The sequence below is a fragment of the Candida pseudojiufengensis genome (genome assembly GCF_024610245.1).
Source record: "Candida pseudojiufengensis strain CBS 10847 chromosome Unknown scaffold3, whole genome shotgun sequence".
In the NCBI taxonomy this organism is placed as follows: domain Eukaryota; kingdom Fungi; phylum Ascomycota; class Pichiomycetes; order Serinales; family Debaryomycetaceae; genus Lodderomyces; species Lodderomyces pseudojiufengensis.
This window is the reverse complement of record NW_026261523.1, coordinates 135,126-160,333: the sequence shown is the minus strand read 5'-3', so window position 1 is coordinate 160,333 and position 25,208 is coordinate 135,126. Positions and strand designations below refer to the sequence as shown.

The following is a 25,208-nucleotide window of genomic DNA, read 5'->3' as shown; positions in this document are numbered from 1 at the left end:
ATTAAATCTTGTCTAATTGATGCAACTTTTGCATAATCTAATACATTATGATATCATCTCGTAATGTATTAGATTTTGCCAAAGTACAACCAATTGGGCAAGACTTGTTCAATGATATCTATTGTATATGAATATTGGGATAATGAATTAATTTGACTTCCGTTTGAATATAATGTTGTGTTTGATACATGTAAAATGGTAATTGATGAATATTTAATTGACTCCTTTATCGTAAGTTGAATGTCAGAGCTTGGTGCTTCGGCAACAAGATCTGTAATAAGTCGTTATATCTAACTTCCATTAAATTCATCAGTTCACTTGAGACAAAGACCCCAAAGAGTCTGGACTGCTAGTGAAAATACTTCGTACCAGTAGATCTCATTTATCATAAAGTGGTTTGAATCACAGCACTTGAGGAAATAACTTATCGGTAAACTAAAAAAGGTTTACGTATCTTTTTTTTATTTACAACCACAATTTTCATATCAAACATATCAATATGTCATTACCAAGAGAAACAATACTAGAAGCATTACATGAATCAAATACAAATCATATAAATGAAGAATTATTAATAATGATAAGAGATGAAATTTCCAAAAATCCAGATTTAAAATTATTATCAAATTTTAGTAAATCATTATATTTATCAAATAGTTCAAATTTAATTATACCAATTTTAGAGTTATATCAAATTGATTATTTTTTAAATCATCAAAATGAATCAATGGAGTTTCAAGATTTAATTGAATTTTATAAATTTACTTTTTGTAATTTAGTTAATTTAATTTTAATTGATTCTAAGTATGATTTAAAATCTAAATTATTTTACAAGGTATCTAAAAATTTAATTGAATTAAATCATGATCAGATCAATGAGTATGATAATGCCAATCAAAATAATAGTCAAAATCAAGATTCCGCATTACCTTCAACTTCAAATACTACTTCAACAAATGATCAAAAACTTGTACTGGTACAAGATATTCCAAATGAAATATATAAATCATTAGCACATTCAACAATTGATTTATGTAATTTAAAACAATCACCAAGTTCAATACCAAATGATATAAAATTAAGAATAAAACAGAAAAATGATTTTTTAAAATTGAAACAACTATATGAAATAACAGGATTAAATAATTTTCCAATTACTACGATTCAATCATTTTTAAAATTATCAAATGATTCCCAGAAATTAATTAATGAAATTGAAATGATATTTGCTGGTCAAAATCAAATTAATTATGAAATTATTAATAATAATGTTTTAGTTTTAAATTCAAATATTGAATTAAGAAATGTTGATGATTTAGTAAAAGAACAAATTGAAATTGCAAAATTAAATAAATCTTTAAAAGATATATTAGTTTAAAATTTAGATAAATATATACTTATTATTTTAATGCAGCAAATGACTTCTTGATGAAGTTGAATACAACCTTGATTTTTACAATATCGTCTGCCAATTCTCTTCGGATGTAGGACATGATTATGTTTCGTCTATATCTTCTATAAATTTTTACTATATAACCTATTTAGCAAGACGTATATAAAATTTATGATATGGATAATATATTACTTGCATTATATTCTTTGCCCACATAGCACACGCAATAATTGGAGTTTGATATGTTATTGTCAATCAACGAAGTTACAATGTTAGGGAAAAGGAACTACTTGGTATCAATTATAGGGGCTAATGACTCATGATCAGCTTTTATCACAATAAGTAATTTCTTAAGTCATTAGCACATTTAATTAATACCAAGTAATTTCTTATCTCCAATATTGTGACTTCTTTGATGTTTGTCTAAACTTTTACCATGAAATGTTACTGAGCCATCAATTATCTTGTCAGTTCACAGTATTTCGAATATATATCACCACTGCAAGTTTGGATAAAGACCATTGAGAAAACCTCACGAAATCTTATTATTGTCGATATGTTAATGATTATAAACAGTGAATTAAAAGCTTCAAGTATTCAGGGTAAAATGTATGTCATATCCTACCGAAAATCGTCGTCTTTTATGATTTATTTGTAACACATAGTTGTTTTGTTTGAATTTTTGACTTTCCTATCCACTCTTTGAAATCTCTAATTAAGATAGTAAGTTTGAGCATACGTACCAAATCATCGACATAAGCAGCGTATGTGGATTTAAATACTGTTTGTCTATTTGAAATGATGTAATGACAATTTAACCATAACCCTGATTGATACTTAAATTGAACAACAAATGTTTTCCACTTTTAAATAATTACTGATAAATATTTTATGAACGAGAAATTGAAGCGCGTAAAAGACGAAGGTAGAAAAATAACCTCCGTCGGAAATCAATTATCGAGGGTGATGTACGCATGTATTGGGTCGGTAAACTTTAATTTTCTGAACACTAATAATGGAACCCAACTCTTATACTTCAGGAAACTTTCAATATCTAACAGTACTTGACGCTGTCTGACTCTTTTGTCAATGCAGCTATGACACTCTATGCTAACGTGCAAAACATACTGACGAGTAAAGTGGTGAGATCAAGTCACTAGAATGGTTGACTTAGGTCTAAGTGTGGAATGACCTTTTTTAAAACGCAACTAGTTTTTTCATTCGAGGTTAGAAAGGTCACGTTAACGCAAAATGTTTGGTAGCTCACGGAGGTTATTTTTCCCTCTTCGTAAAAGACTGTGTGAAAAATTCTTATGTAGAGAAATTAACCGTAGTCAGAAGGATTTTTTCTACATAAGAATTTTTGAACATTCATGAATTTGACAAATTAAATTTTAATGTTAAAAATCTATATCATTAGAAACCTCATCCAAAAGTGAATGTAAATTGTATGTATCATTTTTCAACTAGAAAGGTATTTGTAAATAATTGAAATTTTTCAAATTCAATATATTCTTATTGTTGTATGGATTTAAATATTTTTGGTTAGATTTCATATTTGCGCTTTACTTCGCAAGTGAAAAAAATAAATCTATTTTTGTGCTTTTATTTTCACTACGGAAATGTAGGAGCGCAATTAATGCTCTTCTACCATTCTATTAATAAATCATAGACGTTTTGCTAGGTTATACAAAGTATATTCAGATTATTGTATTAGTTACAATCATTGTTTTTTGAATTTAAAAATCAAAGGATACGTTTAATTTAAAAGAAAACTGAATTAATTGGAGAATAATTTAAGTTTAAGTTTCATGTAGTCTGATAACTTAGACCACACTACTACTAATTTAGTTCGTAATTAATTCTTTAAATAGAATTTATTATAAAGTTTTATTTTAGTAATTGATTACTTTTTAGTAACAATAGAAACCAATCTCTCTCTAATATTTCTTTTTTACTTTAGTATTAAACTCTTGTTGTAAATCGTAATTGATTATATTTTTGAACAAATAGAGAGAAGAAAAATATAAATATAAACCATGATCTATACTTACTTTTTTACAACCAATTTTATTAGCAACATATACCAATATCCATAGCTACTTACATTATCAATATTCACACCGAGCCACATTAATACCATCTTTTCCATTATTTACAACTTTACTTTTCCAATCAAAATTTACCATTATACATCAGTATAAACATATAACATCAAATCCTTTACTACTTCAAAAAAATTTCAATTTTTACAACCAACTAGTAAACTAGATACACATTATTGTGCTTACTTATCTTCACCAAATACACTCCAAGTCATCCATTCACACAAAATACCCATTTTTTCTTCTCAAAAATATGACCAAATCATCAAATAATCAAGCTCAAAGAAGAAGACATACAAATTCAAAATTAGGTTGTTTAAATTGTAAACGTAAAAAAATAAGATGTGATGAAAATTTACCAAATTGTAAAAATTGTTTAAAAAGTAAAAAAGATTCATGTTCATATTTAAAATTATCAATTGAAGAAATTGAAAAAATTAAAATAACTCATTCTTTAAGAAATAGTCAAAATAAATTATTAAATTCAAATTATAGATTACCTGCTAATAGAGTTATAAAACAACATCCAAATAAATTATTATTATCATCTGAACCAACATTAAACCATGTAAATAAAGGAGAAAGTGTTTTAGAATTTAAATATGAATTATCTAATTTACCTATAATTATACCAAATATAAATTATCCTCCATTACAATATAATAATTTATCAATGCAAAATTTTAATAAAGAATTTAAAATTATAAATGATTTTGAAATTGAAAATGATAGCAACAGTAATAAAAATATATTACCAAAAGGTTTTGAACATCAAGTTAAATTTAAAATTATGAATAAAAAACAATTTAAAAGAAAAATTAAAAAATATGATTTAGATTTTAAAAGACATCTTGTTATTGGAGAAAGTGATTTAATAGATTTTATAAGTGATGAATTATTATTTAATAATAATATAACAATTTTAAGTGAATCTATTCAATTATTAGGTGAATCAATAATAGTCAATCATTTCAAACATTCAAAACATGATTATAAAATTAAAAGAGATAATCATATAGCAAACTTATATCATCAATGTAGATCAATTTTAAATTCAAGAATTTCAAACAAGAATAAAGAAACTATAACATATTTAACAGCATATACATTATTTTTTACAAATATAATGATGAAAGGTTCATATAATTCATATATAAATTCATTTAATTCAATATTTGAATCATTTAAATTAGTTTATGAAACAAATAATGAATTAATTGAATTTTTAAGAAAAGTTTTACAATTTAATGTTATAAGTATTCATATACCATCATATAATCCTCAATTTTTATTTGAAATTGAATCAAATTTAAGAAGTTTAGAATTTATTTTTAATTCTTCAAAACATCAATCAATAAATTTTTCACCTAAAACAAAATTAAAATTTGAAAATTTAAATTTACAATATTCAAATCTTATGAAATTTTTAAATTTAAAAGTTTTAAAAAATATTTTTAGTGCAAGAGATGAAAATTTAGTAACTACATATCCTTCAAATTTAATTTATGAAATTTCAAAAGAATGGAATTGTATATGTCCATCATTTGCAATGAATTATAGATTTAAAATTGATAATTCAAATTATGATGAATCAATTTTTATAAAAGATTTATCAACAACATTATATACATATTATTTAGCAATTGCATCAGCATTAGATGCTGTTTTTCCAGCTTGTAAATATTTATTTAGTTCAAATTTTATATTACCAACAAATGGAAGTTTTGAAAATAAAGAAATTTTAACAATATCAAAATATAATCCTTTTATTAATAAGTTTTTCAATTATGAAATTTTACAACGTCATATTTTGTATAGTTCAAGATTATATTCATTTTTCAGAAAAAGATTTGTATTTTATCATAATAATATAAATTGGAAAAATTATTATAATAATATAAAAGATTATAAATTTAATACAAGAAAAATTATAAATGTTAAAGAAATTCCAATAAATAGTTTTAATACAACAATTATAAGACCAGAACATTATCCAACAACAACAACAACAACCACCGAAACAACAACAACAAACAATACCAATTCTCCATTTTTAAAATATGTATCATTCAATAGAAATGATGAATCAATTTTAAAAAACATATATTCAAGAAATATAGAAACTTTAAATATTTTTAATATCAGCAGTAATAATATTTTACAATATGATTATAAAACAAAATTATTATTAAAAGATTATAGATTAATTGATGATGAAATTAATGTTTTAGATTTAAATTTAAAATTAGGGGATTTAATTGATTATTGTATTGATAAAATTTTTTTATTAAATAGTTGTAATGAATAGATGATACTAATGAAATTGCATAACTCATAAAAATTTTTAACGTAGTATCTAGTGAACTCTACTAACTTGCCAGTAAATACAATCAACGAGAGACAAAAAAGAGGATTATATAAAGTAGATCCCACAAATTTGAAATCTAATAATGAGTGTTATTGAATTACTATATCAATCTTAAAGTCAAGTTATATCCTCTCCCATCAACAACTATGAATTCTAACTTTTTATTTGTATCAAAACCAACAGTCTATTACCCATTTCATTCTCACCAGATTTCATAAAATTATCAAATGCTGCATGTACCAGGTGATTAGTTTAATAAACATTCTTAGAACCACCACCAATAGAATATCCCAACATAATAGCAAAAGTAATAAAAATAAAAACAAATAATCCAGTTCTTATAATTTTATATTCAACTAATATTAAATCAATACCAATTATAAAATAAATTAAAATTTTTAATAAAATTTGTGAAAAATGTGGTGAATATATTGATAAATATTCTAATAATATTAATTCTATACTATAAAATGGTAATGTTTGAAATTGATTTAAATTAAATTGAGTTTTTGAAAATTTTACTTTCTTTTTTTTATTAGTTGTGGTATTGGATTTAGGGTTAGGATGATCATTATTCAATAATAATAATGGTTGATGATTTGATTCTGATTTAAATTCATACTCTTCTTCAGTTAAATTGAAATGATCTGTATCATTTAATTTGGAAAATTCTATATCCTCTTCTTCATCTTCTTCTTCATTATTTTGTTCTTGTTCCATTTGATCTTCAATAGATTTTCGTTTAGAAATCCCACTATAGTTTGGTTTATATAGTGCTAAATCATTTCTAAGTGATTGCAAATTCGAAGGTTTATCAAATAAACCACCGCCATCAAGCCGTGATTTTGGTTCCGATTTAACAAATCTTTCCCATTTCATATCATTTAAATATAATAAAACTTCTTTAGAATTACATCTTTCTTGATCTTTGAATTTATCATCAATATTTGGATCTTCTTTTAACATTTTCCAAATTAAAATTTTAAAATCGATTAAACATTCATCAATTTTTCTTCCTTTTGAAATGATAACTTTATCAAACCATGCACTAAATGATGAGAAAGTTGAATTTTCATACCATTTTAAAATATTATTTCTTGCAATATTTGGATCAATTTCATCTTTTATTAAATCAGTAAAAGGTAATTTTCCAACACATAAATAACAAAGAATTAAACCTAATGAATAAATATCACTTTCATAAGTAAAATCATTTATAAAATTTTTACCACCTAATTTTGGATCATCATTACAAATCCATAATTCAGGAGCTGTAAATTCTAATGTACCTGTATTACCTTCTCTTTCTTCTAATTTATTACCAATATGAGAATTTTTATGTTTATCAATAAATTTCCCTTCTCCAAAATCTGAAACTAAGATTTTAGGTAAATCAAATACTTTTGTTTCAAATTCTTCAACTGTTGTAAAATACAAGGGAAAATTTAATGAAGATTTATTATACTTTAAATCTAATAAACAATTTGATGGTTTTAAATCTCTATGTAAAATTCCATGTTTGTGTAAATAATTAACTCCATTAGCAATATCATGAAAAAATTTCCAAATTTCAAAATTATCTAACCATTGAGATTCTGTATCATTGGATTGATGATTTCTTTTGTTTTTTCTTTTTAATTTTTCTAATTTTATTTTTTCACTATAAGTCATATTTTCTTCAATTTGATAATTTTTATTTATTAAATCTTCTAAATGACCACCTGCACAATATTGTTGTAATATAAACATATAAGGAACTTTTTCTGATTTTACATTTGTATTTGAAGCACCTGAATTTAATTCAGGTAAAAAAAAAGCATTTGAATCTTCCAATTCACCTAATTCTAACCAAACATGATTATATCGTATTAAATTATTTTCATTTGCACTTTTTGCTGATAATTCATATAATATTAAAACTTCATTTAAAACTTGTTCTAATAATTCATATTTATCTCCAACACTAATTCTTTTTACGGCATAAGTTCCTAATACTATATCATTTAAAATATGTTCTACTTTATAAACTTGTGCATGAGCTCCAGAACCTAATGGATTTGAATCAACTTTTCTAAAAAATCTTTTAAAATATCCTTGATTAAAGACTCCACTAGGTATACTATTATTCGCATTTGTACTTGATTTTTTATTGTTCTTATTATTATTATTCTGATTAAAAGGTATTTGAGCTAATAATTTAAAATAATCATTATGCATAAAAGTATTTGATTCAATTCCTATTGGTGGTGGTTGACGTAAATTAAATCCAGAAGTTGTACTTGATCTTCTTGAATTTGAATTTCTTTCATATTCATTCCAAACAAATCCACAACTTGGACATTTTTTTGTACCTCCATTATCTTGAAAATTTGAATATCTTCCATCTTTATCAAAATTTGATTTTATATTGGGAGTAGTGGTAGTTGTACTGGATGATTCGGGACGATGTTGTTTTGAATTTTCTAATGTTGAAAGTAATTGAATTGAATTTTCTTGAGTATCATGAAGTATTAATATTCCTTCATTAGGATTATGATATAAAACATCATTATTTTTAGGATTATATGGTATAATAGACATTTTAAATTAGTTTGAATCAATGTCTCCAACTAAACAGTGATGTACTTTGTGAAGCAGAAATAAAAATCTCTAAATTAGCCAAATCATATAAATTCTAATGAATATTTGTGAAATTTAAATGATATTTTGAAAAACTTGTACCCCTTAAATAGAATGATATAAATTACCATTTACTTTATGTAAATCATGTAAATTAAAAGAAAAATATCGAATGCGGCTTTTCGGAGCTAAATCTGGAAAAAGTAGATAGCTACCACTTGCTCATCAAATTTGTTCGTAAATTATTATCACTAAGAAATGTTTTACAACCAAAAGATAAAATAGTATAACAATTAAAGAAACAATCTACTTCGAATCACACAAAGAACTAATACAATGGGATCAAAAAGGAAGAGAGATAATAAAGAGAGTAACCGACTACCAAAACAGAAAAAGCAGAAAATCAATAGTAAAAATAGTCTACCAAATCCAAACAAAAAATTCAATTCATATGAAAATTTAAATTCAGAAGATAATTCAGATTCAGAATACGTATATGATTACAATAATAATGATGAAATAGATGATTATTCAGATAATGATGGGTTTCATCTAATAGATAGTGAAGATGAAGATGAAATTGAAAATTCACCTGGTTATATAACTAATGAAAAAGATTATGATGAAATTGAAGATTTTGAAAATAATGAAGATATCAATGATGATTATGATCCAACTGAATTTATACCAAAAGATAAACCAAAAGAAGAAAGTAATGAAGTAACTAAAAATCAAGATTTTATAGGATTTGGGTTTTCATCGTCCTCAGAAGAAGAAGACGAAGAAAATATATCAGATCAAAATGAATATAATGATGGACCAATGGATTCGACACCAAAAGCCAACTACGGACCCAACAATAACACCCCTCATTCAACATATGCATGGATAAAAAATCATGATCATTCAACTCAAAAAGAAATAGCAGATTGGTTAACATTAGAAATTAAAGATTTTGTAAATTATATATCACCACATAAATCAGAAATTATAATGAGAAATAAAATTATAAATAATTTAAAAACTCAAATTTCAAAATTTTGGCCAGGTACAGAAACTCATGTATTTGGATCATGTGCAACTGATTTATATTTACCTGGTTCAGATATTGATTTAGTTATAATTTCCGACACGGGAGATTATGAAAATAGATCAAGATTATATCAATTAAGTTCATTTTTAAAAGCTAAAAAATTAGCTGATAAAGTTGAAGTTATTGCTTCTGCAAAAGTTCCAATAATAAAATTTGTTGATCCTTTATCAAATTTAAATATTGATATTAGTTTTGAAAGAAAAAATGGTATTGATGCAGCAAAAAGAATTAGAAAATGGCTTAATTCAACTCCAGGATTAAGAGAATTAGTATTAGTTATAAAACAATTTTTAAGATCAAGAAAATTAAATAATGTTCATGTTGGAGGATTAGGTGGTTATGCAACAATTATAATGTGTTATCATTTTATAAAACTTCATCCGAAAATAGCAACAAATTCAATGAATGCATTAGATAATTTAGGAGTTTTATTAATTGAATTTTTTGAATTATATGGTAGAAATTTTTCTTATGATAATTTAATTATTGCATTAGATAAAAAAACAGATTTACCAAAATATTTAATAAAAGGTAAAAAATATTCAAATTTAAATACTTCAAGAAATACTTTTAGTATAGTAATTCAAGATCCTGCAGATCCATTAAATAATATAACAAGATCATCATATAATTTAAGGGATTTAAAGAAGGCATTTGGTGGTGCGTTCCAATTATTAATTTCAAAATGTTATGAATTAAATTCTGCTTCATATAAAAAAAGATTAAATCAACTGATTTTAGGAGATATTATAAAATTTAAAGGTAAACAAAGAGATTTTAATGATGATAGAAATATTATTGTAAATGATGCTTTGATTAATGATGATGATGAATCACAAGAAGTAGAGGAAGAAGATGATGAAGAAGATTATGATCCTGAAGCAAATTTAAATATAGGAAATTCAAAATATAAAAGTATAAATGATAAATATTATTTTTCCGATATGACAATTGAAAGTGATGATGAAGAAAAAGATGATGAAGATGAGAATGATGAAAATGACGAATACAAACCCAAGGTAGTAAAATTAAAATCAAATTCAAATTCAAAAAGTCTACCAAAATCAAGATCAATTACACCAACTCCAATTACAAATAAATCAAAAGATACAAAAAAATTAGTTGAATCATTTTTAAGTCTCGAAAAAGATGAAAATGACATTGAAGATGGAAATGATGAAGGTGAAAATGAGAATAAAAATCAAGAAAACAACAATAATTTACCTAAAAAACCAAACTTAAGTAATTTACCCAAAAAACCGAATCTTGATAAAGACATAAAAAGAGATTTTTGGAGACAAAAAGGTTTAGATATGTAACTATACTTTTTTTTACCATGGTTGATTCTATTTACTTTTTTCAGATTGGAAGAATGATAGAAAGAATAAAATTCAATTTTTTAATTAAAATTTATAGATTGATGCGGTTAATGATGATGATTATAATTATTTTTTTTACTTCTTTTTTTGTATTTAACTTCAAATTTTAAGTTTTTATAGTTCAAATGAGCGTTATGAGTATGTAGAACTTAAAAATACAAATTAGTTATACGAGTTTTGACTGATTTCATGTAAACTTTAATTAGCTAAATTAGTCTTCAAATGCTTTATTATTGATACTTTCCAAAACTTTTCTACCTGGAGTAGAATTTATTCTAGACGGAATGTTGTAAATCTTCCTTTAAAACATTGATATTCACAACATAATCTTCTTGAGTTGCCATCACAGAAATATTTTTTTATAGCTTTCCCAAAATTGACTCAACCCTCACTTGCTTTTAGCTTGGTTAATACCTTTATTTTTGTTTGCAAGTCCTCAATTGCTTGTTTTAAATAAGTTATCTTCAAATGCTAGTGATTCAAGCTTGTTTTTATTTTGATTTTCGACTCTTAATTTCTTTAATTCAAATGTTGCAAGGCTATCCGATGTTCTACCAAAGAACATTTAGAACACTCCGTATCAACATAGATTGACTCCTCAAGTTTTGTTTGCAATTCCTTAATTTTTTCGTTTTAATAAGATTTTTTAAAGGCCAGTGTTTCATACTTATTTTTATTCTGTTTATCCACCCTAACTCGCTGTTCTCCTTCGAATCTTGCAGGTTTAATCTTTGTCTTTGATCCGAACTGTTCATGACATTCTTTGTGGAAACATCAGATAACCTTGAAGTTTTGATTATCATTTCGAGTGAGCCGATGAAACATTTGCTATTGTATCCTTTTTTATTTGATTATTGTTGATCAATTTGAGTTTGTAGTGTGGACATAAGCTAGAAAAGAAGGTATGACTTCTGAAACATCTTGTTCAGTTGATGCGCGGCTAGCTTATAGTCACCTAACAAACAAAAGAACATTAATAAATTTTGTTTGTAAGTCGGATACCAGCTAGCTCAGCATCAAAAAACCAGATTTTGTCAAATCTCATACCATTATTCCCAGCCCATCCTACAAAATTGCTTAAATCAAATACCATCCAACAATCTTATAACCTTTCCCAATATGCCCGATAACTTTAGAAAAAAAATGCTGGTAGTATGTACTATATCGTCCTTAACTGACAAACGTCATAAACTGGTTTAGTATGAGGTACGAAAACATATCTCAACCACAATTTCAATTGTGAATTAACAGCCCACTCTTTATTGCTAAATTCGTAAATGAATGACAATTCAGCTTTAAGACCAAGTTGGTGGCTCATGATTGAAGTACCATTTCAAGTAACTAATGATTATAATGGATGTTCTAGCAATTCAGCGACAGTACTAACAACTTCAATAATTGTAACATTCTCTTTCGAGTTACCCTTCAGTCAAATAAGCGAAAAGTGAATGAAATGTTTGCACTAGCTAGAGATAAGTATACAAAAATTGTACGAACGTGAATATCACAATTTTTGTATTTTTCTTTCTTGCTTCAGCAAAAACTCCTTTCTCTTTTCATTTATTAAGTTGAAGTCTGGTATCATACAAGGATCCATATATTTTCCAAAACAACTTTTAGTATTTTCAAAACTTTAGTATAAAATATTAAAAGTTTAATTAATGTCACCAATTTTAAACTATCAGATCTGGCAGCCTTTTATGCAGAACCTTTCAATATTTTAATACCAACATGATTATCTTTACCAATACTTATTTAAAAAAACTTAAAAACGAAATCATTAATTTCGACTGGAGTCAACCATTGATGATATTGGTCACAAGTAAGGAGAATAATGCTTCAACAAATGCTCTTGCTCTTGATCAATCCCAGCAAGTCTGAGGATAGACAAACTGGATGCACCTAGCACACACAGAGAAGGTCAAAGGTAGTCATAGTGTTGTACCTTAAATTTGCTTTTTACCCATCCACCTCACTTTTGATCAACAAGGTGTAAATAATAATAAAAAACCAAAAGATATATGAGCCTTGAAAGTTGTAGTTACCTTGACCCTATCAATGAATGCTAATTACATCACGCATGTCATTCTCAAGCCGGCTGAGATTAAAGACCACTATTTTTGTTATTTGATTGCTTGATGCATGAATGAACGAATGAATGTGTATAGTTCATATAAGTGTTGATGAATGAATTATTTGCCCCTGAATTTTAAAAATTAGATTTTTTTAAAAACCATTTATATTTATACGCGTATTATCGAAAATTTCAAAATCGTATATGCAAACCGAAATTAGAATTAATTTAAACCATTCTTTTTTCATAGTCTACATTTTAATTAAACTCTTTTATTTTCTTTAGCGTTTCGTAACTCTTACTTAGTCTTTTACGTTAAACCAGGTACATATATGTCAAAGTTTAATGAAAACTCTCTTACATGTATTAATATTTAAAAGAAAATAATATCATTTATATATTTCACCTATTTACTAATTTATATATATATATGGTATATGAGTATTTATATTTATCAAGACTTTCATAAAGTTTTTATCAAATTTCTCAAAATTGTAATCCCAATTATTTAATTAAATCAAAAAGTCTAAGTTTAATTTCATCATCATTTAAATATTTACTCGTGTTATCATCACCTCCTTTTTTCAAAATTAATTCATTAAAATTTAAATTAATTAATGAAGAATGATATTTTGACCAATTTATAAAAGGAGAATTTATAATTGATTCAGGTTTTGGTAAATTTAATTTATTTAATATTAAATCAATTATAAAATTTTTTAAATTTATATTTGATGATGATGTTGTTGTAAATGCAGATGTAGATGATGAAGTAGATGTTGATGATTCTATTTGATTTTTTAAATTTGATAATTTTATTATATCATTTTTTATTTTTTGATTTTGATATAAACTTAAATTTAATGATGAATTTAATACTATATAATCTGGATTTGTTTGTAAAATTGAAAGTTGTGATTCTAATATTTCTTCTTGAGTTGATTCATTTATTTCTTGTTTAGATTTTGAAGTTTGTAAAGTAATTATATTTTGAAAATTTGGATCCATATAATCTGATTGATTATGATGGTCATTTAATGATTCAGGTGGAGTGGCTGGATAGGTTTCATTATTTCTGATATTTTGTTGTTCTTCTTCTTCTTGATGATGCTGTTGTTGTTGTTGTTGTTCCTTTTCTTGTAAATATTTGGTAATTTCTTCTTCATCTTCTTCATCTTTAGGAGTTAATAATGGTGAATGTTGAAAAGTTTTGGTTTCTTCATTTGGTAAGACAAATGAAACTGATTTACAACGTCTATGTTGTGGACGTTCTTGCTGCTCTAGATCATAATTTTCATTTTCATATTCTAATTGAATTGATGATGTGTCTTGATGATTTTTGTAATTTGTATGATGATTTTCTTTTATTTCTTGATTATTTTCATTCAGATATTCGTCATTTGATAATCCATCACTTGGAGTTGGAGATGGAGGGGTTATAGTATTTGATGATTTATGTGTATAATTTGATTGTTTATTTAAATGATCTTTGTTATATTTTGTGTGGTAGGAATCTGATTTGGTACTATTAACATCACTATTGCTTCTTGTTTTAAGATGTCTTGATGATGATGATGATCTTTTAGTATTAGGTTTCTCTGATTTTTGTTGTTTTTGTAATTCTTGTTGTTCTAAAAGTAATTTTGAATTCAGTCTAGTTATTGGTCTTTCTATTATTATTGAGGATGTGGAAGTTTGTGAGGAAGTTGTAGTATTAGTATTAATATCACTACTGTATCTAGTTCTTTTATGTATGTTACTCTTAGATGGTGATAATGAATTACGATATAGTAGATGTTCTTGTTGTTGTTGTTTATTTGGAGTATTTGATATATCTTCTAATTCATTTAATTTTCTTTTTGAATGTATACCAGTAGTTGAATCTCGTAATGTTGCCATAGTAGTATTAAATATGTTTGAAAATTATAAAAAATTCTAAATATTTATTTGGTTGTAAAGTTGTTGTAAAAAACTTGAAAAATAAAAAAGGAGATAAATTAAATGACCCCTATTAATTAATTTATGTACAAAAAGTTGAATGTATGATACAAGGATGTTGGATGAAGATATTCCAATTGTAATGGATGTAATATATGTATTATATAAGACCTCTATCAAATTAAGATGAAGTCCAATACTGTATAAATTTGTTGTTGTAAATTGAAAATAAAGAAGTAAGAGGGGGGTTGGAAAAAAATAAATTATGGAAATTAAGAATTTGGTGATAAAATTTTAGATTGTTCGTTGAAAAAATAATATTACTTAGTACTTAAATAATATTACACAATACACAATACAATCAATATTTATAAAAGTATAGAAAACAGCAAAAATAAAATTAGAAAGATACACAATAGTAAATACTGAATTACAGATCATAGGGTGAAGGAAAAAAAAGGGTAGGCCAGAGCTAGTACAAGTTTATGGAACCTATGGTAAGACCAAATCTTAGCTCCAATATATCTTAGCTGGCAATTATCTTATTAGTCTATAGTTTTTTTTATCTTTCTGTATGTTTGAAGTTTTTGCCACTCAACATTTAATTACATCTGATATAACACAAAACTAAATTTTATATATAGAAACGGAGTTTTTTTGTTAATAATTGCACTACCCTTTTTTTTCTTATAATTATATGACGTTACTTAAATAAATATTTCATAGAGAAGTAAAATACATACTAAACAATTTATGACGGAATTTAATCAAATGAGACACCAAAATGTTTAATACTACGGCTTATCAATATATGTTTTTTAAGGGAACCATTGTGGTCCAAATTGTAGTCAGAGGTTTGAAACAATTTAGTATTCCTTTAATTCATATTACAATTGGGGTTATATTTGTAGTATCTTTTTCGGTATTGATCTCGTGTAATTTAAAATATTCACGGATATATCTATTATGACTTCGTCTGAACGAAACTGGATTTGATCTAGTACAAATGCTTTGTTTGATTTGTAAAGAATCTGACTAATAGTCTATGTTTAAAAAAGTAGATAGACGCTTTAGAAAGATACAATATTTCTTTATTGAAGCTTTAAGATTAATGATTATTTTGCAACCAATTTAACTCAAAATTCTGACGCAAAATACGGATCTTGTTCAACACCTGAAATACAATTAGTAATTATGGTTTTTATTCAAGTTAATTTCTATAGCTTCACCTACTCAAATAGTCGACAAGGTAGAGCTGATCTTCGTGTTGAAATATGTTTCAACTTCTTGACGACAAGTTTAATTTTTAAGTCAAAACAAAAAATGCACGACACTCGTAAATCCAGTGAAGATGATAGAAATTATTATTTGCTACGAAAGATAGAACAATTAAAAATAACTTACACTTGAAACATTGATCAACAAACACCTTTTAAATCACTCAATTGAATCAAGATAAAACCTACCAACCGTTTAAGGAGTCCAAATTATAACATATTTGACTACTACTATCCAAGAATCCACTCAAACAATCTCAAAACTCATGGGAGTATTCAATCTATTTGGTGGTAAATCAGGATTTGATCCAAATAAATTTGAAAAAGAATTAAATTCAATAGCAGAAAATATAAACAAGACAAAACAACAATTAATCAAATTAAGAATAAATAAAAGATCAATAAATAAAAAATTGTCATTATTTAATTTTATAACATACTTATTAATTTTTTTTTATTCTTATGTTTCAATTCCAATTGATACAATTGCAACAAATAGGATTCAAAGATTTATAAAAGGTCAATCAAAATTTAATTTTTATTTATTAATTGGTTTCCCATTAATTTCAATTTTAATTACTAAAATTATAAATTTCATATTTAAATATTTAATTAATTCTCAAGATCATCATTTAGATAATTTAAAACAAAGACATAAATTAAAAATTGATGAATTAAAAAAGATTACAAAATATAATGAAACTAATGAATTAATAAATAAATATGATGATAAACCAAAGCCAACACCACAACAATTGCAACAACAACAACAACAATTCATAAATCAACCAAATAAAAATACCAAATCCAAAAGTTTAAGAGAACAAGCATTAAAAGAATTGCATTTAAATGAACAACATTTATCATCAAATCAATCACCAATAATTCAGCAACAAATAAATCATACTCCCAAACCAAATCTACAAACCTCATCATCTCCTGTATCTCCACCACCCGCACCACAAAAACGTACAATACAAGATAAATTACTTGATCTTTTTATTGGATCAGATAATTCAGAAAGTATAGAAAATAGATATGCATTAATTTGTTCTCATTGTTTTTCTCATAATGGTTTAGCTCCTCCAAATTGTGATGATCCAAATAATATAAAATATAAATGTTGGAAATGTGGTTCAATGAATGGTAAAGGAATGTTATTTGATGAAAATCATTATAATGATGATCAACATAGTATAGATGAAAAAAGCGAACCAAAGGAAGAAACTAAGGAAAAACATGAAGACGATGATAAAACGGAAGAAAATTTAGATATTCCTGAAATGATTGAAGTAAAGGAACATTTAAATGAGAATGATCCAAAAGAAAAATCAATTGAAGAAGCTGTTCCTGAAATTGCACCAATTGAAAAAGAAATTAAAGAATAAGTTAAGTACTATAGCTAATGACTAATTCTTTCCATTTGCATGTATATAAGTGTATATAGTTTTTCTAGAATGTACAGCTTATCATGTTTTTATCGATAAATCTAAACTATAATACAATTGAGAGAAAAGAAGTAATGAAATAAAATGATATGGAATTGTACTTCATATATACAAATATTTACTTAAACTATCCTATGAATAAATCTATGATAATTCCATAAGAGCATTAACCATATCACCATCATGATTTTTTAAAGCTTTTACAGCTTTAGCTCTTGAGACATGAGTTTGTTCAACAATCAAAGCAATATCTTTTGGATCAAATTCACTTTCATCAATTTCTTCATCATCTTCATCATCAACTTCTTCAACTTTATTTGCATTATTTAATGAAGCTTTTTCTAAATCTGCAGTAATTGATTCTGGTGATTTATCTTCTTCAGTTGTGGTAGTATTTGATTTAGCAGCATTAGTTAAAGCTTCTTGTTGAGCTTGTTGAGCTTGAGCTTCAGCAATTCTTTGATTCATATCATCAACTTTAGCTTCTCCAAATACAACATAAGTACCAGCTGCAGATCTATAAACATCTGGTTGATCAATTGCATAAATTAAATTACCTCTTTGTTTAAAAGTAACTCTTGAAATACCTTTAATTTGTTTTAAATTTAATTTTTTAATTAATTCTCTTGCTTTTTTTTCATTTTTATTTGAGATGACGTTGACATCTGAACCTTGTGGAATTTCTTCGACCGACATTTTTTGATTTAATTGATTGTTTGATTAGTTGATTCTAAATTTATGATTTGAAAATTTAATTGAAAAATTGAAAATTGAAAATTACGTCGAACAAATTTGAGAGTGCGTGTAAATTGAACCAAAGTGTTTTGTATGAAAATTTACCCGACTCAAAGGTATTACCCGGATCAAGATCAAAGAATATAAATTAAGCTAAAATTAATTTTTTTTTTACTAATTTTTCCCTTCTTTTTTTCTTTTCTTTGTCGACGTACATCCATAGGATCTTTTTCTATAGTTTACGTCCCTCTTTGACTCTTCAAAAGAGCCACTGAATCCAACTTGGTTGATGAGTTATGATACCCATATACCCTCAAAGTGAGAAATTCAAATATGTTTTGCTTAACTATAATCTTTAATGATTTAGTTATCTATGTTTTATTTTGCCTTGTAAATCAAATACTTTCCCTTGTTGGAAAGAGATTGTGAAGGAGCAATGATCTTTACCTTTTTACTTTATGCTTCTTTGGAAGAAATTGAAATTAGGTGGGTATATGTGGCTGTCTGACAAGTTTCAAGAAATATAATTATTAGTAATTATACTTTTATTGAATACTATGGTTTAATTTTCCAATGTTGTTGCGTCGACCAATATATTGAATAACTGATTAGTTGAATTCAGTTGTCTGGGTCATTTCGTCAATTCGGTGAAATTATTTAGAGAATTTAATTTGACTGATGTTTATTCTACAGCTTTGAGATGAGTTCAAAAGTTTTTTTTGCGATGAGGTTCGAATGGAATATATTGTTTAACAACAAATATATCATACTGGACTGTGACAGATTCTTCGCTGAATGTATGAGCTGCAAGATTCAATGCAGCAGGTTTCTAATCACAGTCTTGTTGCCTTATGATTTATCCTATACCATACCTATTATATGTATTGTATAATTGATGATCTGTTAAACAAAATACTGCATATAAGATTGTATTTACGAAGTTCATACCGATTTTTTGTGTAACTTTATCAAACCTAGATTCAGATTTTCAACTAATTAAAGAATTACGAAATGAAGGTGATCAACTACTTGAAGTTTTTGCAACGTAGTGGGTTTTTCTTCTCTTTGCTGATGAATAAACAATTCAAAAACGAGGAGTAGAATTAGAGTGCAGTTTCGATCTTTTTTCTTCTAACCTGGCTTAGAACTTTAATCCCGCATTAGCCATGCCCCCTTCATAGACTGACAAGGCTAATACTTTAAAAATATAGAATGGAAATATGATCACTTCAATACATTAACTAAAGGTCTATTCTAAATATGATTCAGACCTTGGGTTTTCATTAACATTGAAATGATTACATTCATTATATTTAAGATGAATCGGTAATTCCGTGAAGAAAATTTATAGCCGTGTCTAAATTTTAGAACTAGAAAAACGTATTTAGATTTTAGCCGAACATTGAACAAATCAGTAAAGTGATTTATGTCAAAATGTTGCATTTGCAAGATTTAGGGTTCGTTCGATTATCAAAGGAGTCTAACTATTATGATCTCCTTCAATCTTCCGTTTTTCAAGTGAGCTTCTTAACAAAGGTCTCACCATGTGGGCTTGGTTCAAATAAAGTTTAGGAAACTAAACGTTCATAAAAGTATACTACCTCTATGAAAATTCCCTAGAACGAACACAGATCTGATTCAAAAGTTTAGATTTCAGATTTCAATTATGAATATGAAAATGTTTCAACTTCGGATTACTAATAGACAAAGTCTCTATCAATATCTCTCGTTCAAAACTAGAACTTCTTAGTTAGATTAAATCTAGGTCAAGTTTATAACGTATATAAAAAGATACCCAAAAAACTTGACCATAAGATGATAGTTTGAGCTTTCTTGTATCTCTTCAGTTATCCAATTTTCATTGACCAAGACTTTGAAGAGTTAAATCTTGTATAATTAATAAGAAAATAAGTAAATTTATTAACTCAATATTTTAATTAGTAGAACAACAAATTTAAAAAACGGGTATAAAAAAAAACAATAATAAAGTTTACCAAATACAGTATAACCCATACATTTATTACATATTTCAATATTAGCATATATCATATACCACAACCCACCTGTAGATCATTACCAATCATACACCATTCATCTGACTGTTCATTTGCATAACCTTATCAAACAAAAACAACTGATATCATCCTAACCCTTTCATCCATAATTTGAATCATCATGTCAGAGATACGGGATACGATATCTAATCAATCTAAAACAGATCTAGGGAATGAATCAAAAGAATTATCATCATCAAATGGATCAAAATATAATTCATCAAATTCTACTAATAATGTCAATAAAATTAAAAGAGCAACATCTCAAGATCTTTTACATACACCACCACCAAATTTAAAATCAAGAATAAAAAGATGGTTTTTTTTAAAAGGTTTAGCTAATAGACCTGAATATATGCAAGAGATATATAATAATATACCAAGAACTATATTTTTTAATTATGATTTACCTAATGATATGAAAGATTCCAGGGGTCATCCTATTATTGAATATCCTAGAAATAAAATTAGAACTACAAAATATACTCCAATAACATTTTTACCAAAAAATTTAATATTACAGTTTACAAATGTTGCAAATACTTATTTTTTGGTATTAGTTATATTAGGTGCTTTTCAAGTTTTTGGAGTTCCAAGTCCTGGATTAGCTGCTGTGCCATTAATTGTTATTGTTTGTATTACAGCAATAAAAGATGCATTTGAAGATTATAGAAGAGTTATAAGTGATTCCGAATTAAATAATAGTCCTATTCATCTAATGTCAGGTGTTATAAATCCAAATGTTGAAAAAGATTTTGTTGGACCATGGAGAAGATTTAAAAAATCATGTACAAAAGGTTCAATTAAATTTTTTAAAGGTATAAAAAAAAGTTGTATATTCATATGTGGATCAAAAAAACAAAAACAAGATTTTGTTAGAGAGAAAGCGTATCAAGATGAATTAGCATTACATAGAGTGAGTACTGTGATTTCAGAATATTCATATCATTCAGAACATCCTAGATATAGTATGCATTCACCAAGAAGAAGTATGCAATCACCAAGAAGAAGTGGACAACATGTTAGAAAATCAATGCAATCAAATAGACCACCAACAGTAGCATTACCAAATTCATTACTTAATCCAATTTTAAAAGAAGGAAATGCAAAAAATCCAGAAATGAAAAGAGCTAATTTTAAAAATCGTTCATGGAAAGATGTTAATGTTGGAGATATGATTAGAATTAGAGCTAATGAAGAAGTACCTGCAGATGTTATAATTATTTCAACTTCAGATCCAGAAGGAAATTGTTTTATTGAAACAAAAAATCTTGATGGTGAAACTAATTTAAAAATGAGAAAAGCTTTAAAATGTGGTGGAAATAATAATTTAAAACATTCTGATGATATTAGTGATACTAAATTTTGGCTTGAATGTGATGCTCCAAATCCAAATTTATATGCTTTTAAAGGAACTATTCATTATGAAAATTATGATTCAAAAGGTCAATTAGTTAATGAAGATGAAAAAGAAGCTATAACTCCAGAAAATGTATTGTTAAGAGGTTGTACTTTAAGAAATACAAAATGGGTTATTGGTTTATGTGTTTATACTGGTCCAGAAACTAAAATTATGTTGAATGCAGGTATAACTCCAACAAAAGTATCAAGAATTTCAAGAGAATTAAATTTATCAGTTATTATTAATTTTCTTTTACTTTTTATATTATGTTTCATATCTGGTTTAATTAATGGATTATTTTATCGAGAAACTGATAATTCAAGAGTATTTTTTGATTGGCATCCATATGGTTCAACCAATGCTGCAAGAGGAGTTATTGCATTTTTTGTTGCTTTGATTATTTATCAATCGTTAGTTCCTATTTCATTATATATTTCTATTGAAATTATTAAAACTTTACAAGCATATTTCATTCATTCAGATATTAAGATGTACTATGCACCATTGGATTTCCCATGTATTCCAAAAGCTTGGAATATTTCTGATGATTTGGGACAAATTGAATATGTATTTAGTGATAAAACAGGAACATTAACTCAAAATGTAATGGAATTTAGGAAATGTACCATAAATGGGAAATCATATGGATTAGCATATACAGAAGCTCAACAAGGTTTAGATAAAAGAAAAGGTTTAGATACAATTGAAGAAGCAAGAAAATGGAAATTGAAAATAGATCATGATAAAGAAATCATGATGGATGATTTAGAAAAATATTCTCATAATGATCAATTAAGAAGTGAAAATATTTCATTTGTTTCAAGTGCTTATGTTAGAGATACTTTATTGGCTCAACCAAATAATCAACAACGTATTGCAAATGAGAAATTTATGTTTGCATTAGCTCTCTGTAATACAGTTGTTACTGAAGAAAACAAAGTTGATCCAACATTACGTGATTTTAAAGCTGAATCGCCAGATGAAGCAGCATTAGTTGCAGTTGCCAGAGATTTAGGAATTGTTTTCAAAGAAAGGTTAAGAAAATCATTAATTTTACTGATTTACGGTAAAGAAGAAGAATTTGAATTATTAGATATTGTTCCATTTACTTCAGCTAGGAAAAGGATGTCTTGTGTTATTAAATCACCAGATGGGAAAATTATATTATATACAAAAGGTGCAGATAGTGTTATTTTCCAAAGATTAAATCCTCAAACAAATTCTCATGAAATTGTTAGTAAAACTGCATTATATTTAGAAGATTATGCAAATGAAGGTTTAAGAACTTTATGTATTGCATCAAAAGAATTAGATCCATCTTGGTATAAACAATGGTCTGATAAATATCATGAAGCAAATGCATCTATTGATGATGATAGAGATGAATTAATTGAACAATTAGATGATGAAATCGAGCAAAACTTAGATTTATTAGGTGGTACTGCAATTGAAGATAGATTACAAGATGGTGTACCACAATCAATATCTATTATAGGACAAGCTGGAATAAAGTTATGGGTATTAACTGGTGACAGAATTGAAACAGCAATAAATATTGGATTTTCATGTAATTTATTAGAAAATGAAATGAAATTATTAGTTGTTAGACCAGATGAACAAAGTGCAGAAAGTGTTGAATATTTAAATGATTTAATTGATAAATATTTGATTGAAAATTTCAATATCGATTGTTCAAATCCAGATCAAGTTAAAAATTTAATAAAATTAGCTCAAAAAGATCATTCTATTCCAGATCCTAAACATGCTTTAATTATTGATGGAGGTGCATTAACTTTAATGTTTCAAAATCTTGATGATCATCCAAGTGAAAATGTTAAATTAATCCGTGATAAATTTTTATTATTAGGAAAACAGTGTAAATCAGTTTTATGTTGTCGTGTATCACCAGCTCAAAAAGCAGAAGTTGTTAAATTAGTTAAAACAAGATTAGGTGTAATGACTTTAGCAATCGGTGATGGTGCTAATGATGTTGCTATGATTCAAGCTGCAAATGTTGGAGTAGGTATAGCTGGAGAAGAAGGAAGACAAGCAGTAATGTCATCAGATTATGCAATTGCACAATTTAGATTTTTAACAAGATTATTATTAGTTCATGGTCGTTGGTCTTATAAAAGATTAGCTGAAATGGTTCCATGTTTCTTTTATAAAAATGTTGTTTTCACTTTTACTTGTTTTTGGTATGGTATATTTAATAATTTTGATGGTTCATATCTTTATGAATATACTTATCTTATGTTTTATAATTTAGCATTTACATCATTACCAGTTATTGTCCTTGCAGTTTTTGATCAAGATGTTTCAGATACTGTTTCATTATTAGTTCCACAATTATATATTAGTGGGATTTTGAGTAAAGATTGGTCACAATATAAATTTATAATTTATATGATTGATGGATTATATCAATCAGTTATATCATTTTTTTTCCCATTTTTATTATTTTATAAAAGTTTCCAAAATCCACAAGGTATGACTATTGATCATAGATTCTTTATGGGTGTAGTAGCTGCTTGTATAGCAGTTACTGCTTGTGATTTGTTTGTTTTATTAAAACAACATAGATGGGATTGGTTATCATTATTGATTTATGCTATTTCAATTTTATTAGTTTATTTTTGGACTGGTGTTTGGAGTGTCAATAAGAATTATTCAGGTGAGTTTTATAGAGCAGGTGCTCAAACTTTAGGAACTTTAGGTGTTTGGTGTTGTATTTTCATTGGAATTATTGCATGTTTATTACCAACTTTCACTATTGATTTTTTAAGAGTTAATTTTAAACCAACTGATGTGGATATTATAAGAGAACAGGTTCGTAATGGGAAATTTGATGATTATCCAGAAGGGTATGATCCAACAGATAAAGAAGATGTGGAAAGACATAGATTATTGAATGAAATTATTGAAAAAGATCCACAATTGTTTGAAAAAATGGAAGAGGAATACAAACATGACAAAGATGAACATGAAAATAAAATTGAAAAAACATTCAAAACTATAAAAAGAAGAACCACTTTAACAACAAGATCAAGACAAAATTCAAATGCAGCAAGGCTTAGGAAAAATACAATAAATGAACAATTTCATAAAAATATTCCAATTAGTCAATTAAGACAACAAATGATTTTACTGGGTGATTTACCAAGAACTTCATTAGAAAGAATAAACACAACTCATAATTTACCCGGTTTAACTAATGCCGAAACATTAATGTCATATCATACAAGAATTTCTACGTAGCGTTATATATTATTTATTCATTTCATGTTTTGTATAATAGATTATTATTGATTTTATATTTTGAG

At 26.1% G+C, this 25,208-nt stretch overlaps 8 protein-coding genes across 8 annotated transcripts; 5 read left to right on the top strand and 3 right to left on the bottom strand. All coding sequences in view use genetic code 12, as the record gives it.

Moving 5' to 3' along the window:
• Window positions 1–499: 499 nt before the first annotated feature.
• Window positions 500–1,378, top strand: KGF55_000511 (uncharacterized protein; the record flags this gene model as incomplete). Its single annotated transcript, XM_051760117.1, has 1 exon — window positions 500–1,378. The coding sequence occupies one exon, from the start codon at window positions 500–502 to the stop codon at window positions 1,376–1,378; it is 879 nt and encodes a 292-aa protein (XP_051616456.1).
• A 2,373-nt stretch (window positions 1,379–3,751) lies between these two features.
• ZCF17 (Zcf17p) lies at window positions 3,752–5,806 on the top strand (the record flags this gene model as incomplete). The annotated part of the gene is made up of 1 exon (XM_051760106.1): window positions 3,752–5,806. The coding sequence occupies one exon, from the start codon at window positions 3,752–3,754 to the stop codon at window positions 5,804–5,806; it is 2,055 nt and encodes a 684-aa protein (XP_051616455.1).
• A 312-nt stretch (window positions 5,807–6,118) lies between these two features.
• KGF55_000509 (protein kinase) lies at window positions 6,119–8,446 on the bottom strand (the record flags this gene model as incomplete). The annotated part of the gene is made up of 1 exon (XM_051760095.1): window positions 6,119–8,446. One exon carries the CDS (start codon window positions 8,444–8,446, stop codon window positions 6,119–6,121), a length of 2,328 nt encoding a protein of 775 aa, XP_051616454.1.
• A 375-nt stretch (window positions 8,447–8,821) lies between these two features.
• On the top strand, window positions 8,822–10,897 carry KGF55_000508 (non-canonical poly(A) polymerase; the record flags this gene model as incomplete). The annotated part of the gene is made up of 1 exon (XM_051760084.1): window positions 8,822–10,897. One exon carries the CDS (start codon window positions 8,822–8,824, stop codon window positions 10,895–10,897), a length of 2,076 nt encoding a protein of 691 aa, XP_051616453.1.
• Window positions 10,898–13,535: 2,638 nt separating this feature from the next.
• Window positions 13,536–14,930, bottom strand: KGF55_000507 (uncharacterized protein; the record flags this gene model as incomplete). The annotated part of the gene is made up of 1 exon (XM_051760073.1): window positions 13,536–14,930. One exon carries the CDS (start codon window positions 14,928–14,930, stop codon window positions 13,536–13,538), a length of 1,395 nt encoding a protein of 464 aa, XP_051616452.1.
• A 1,582-nt stretch (window positions 14,931–16,512) lies between these two features.
• KGF55_000506 (uncharacterized protein) lies at window positions 16,513–17,634 on the top strand (the record flags this gene model as incomplete). The annotated part of the gene is made up of 1 exon (XM_051760061.1): window positions 16,513–17,634. One exon carries the CDS (start codon window positions 16,513–16,515, stop codon window positions 17,632–17,634), a length of 1,122 nt encoding a protein of 373 aa, XP_051616451.1.
• Window positions 17,635–17,838: 204 nt separating this feature from the next.
• EGD2 (Egd2p) lies at window positions 17,839–18,390 on the bottom strand (the record flags this gene model as incomplete). Its single annotated transcript, XM_051760050.1, has 1 exon — window positions 17,839–18,390. The coding sequence occupies one exon, from the start codon at window positions 18,388–18,390 to the stop codon at window positions 17,839–17,841; it is 552 nt and encodes a 183-aa protein (XP_051616450.1).
• Window positions 18,391–20,604: 2,214 nt separating this feature from the next.
• On the top strand, window positions 20,605–25,143 carry KGF55_000504 (uncharacterized protein; the record flags this gene model as incomplete). The annotated part of the gene is made up of 1 exon (XM_051760039.1): window positions 20,605–25,143. One exon carries the CDS (start codon window positions 20,605–20,607, stop codon window positions 25,141–25,143), a length of 4,539 nt encoding a protein of 1,512 aa, XP_051616449.1.
• Between the last annotated feature and the right edge of the window lie 65 nt (window positions 25,144–25,208).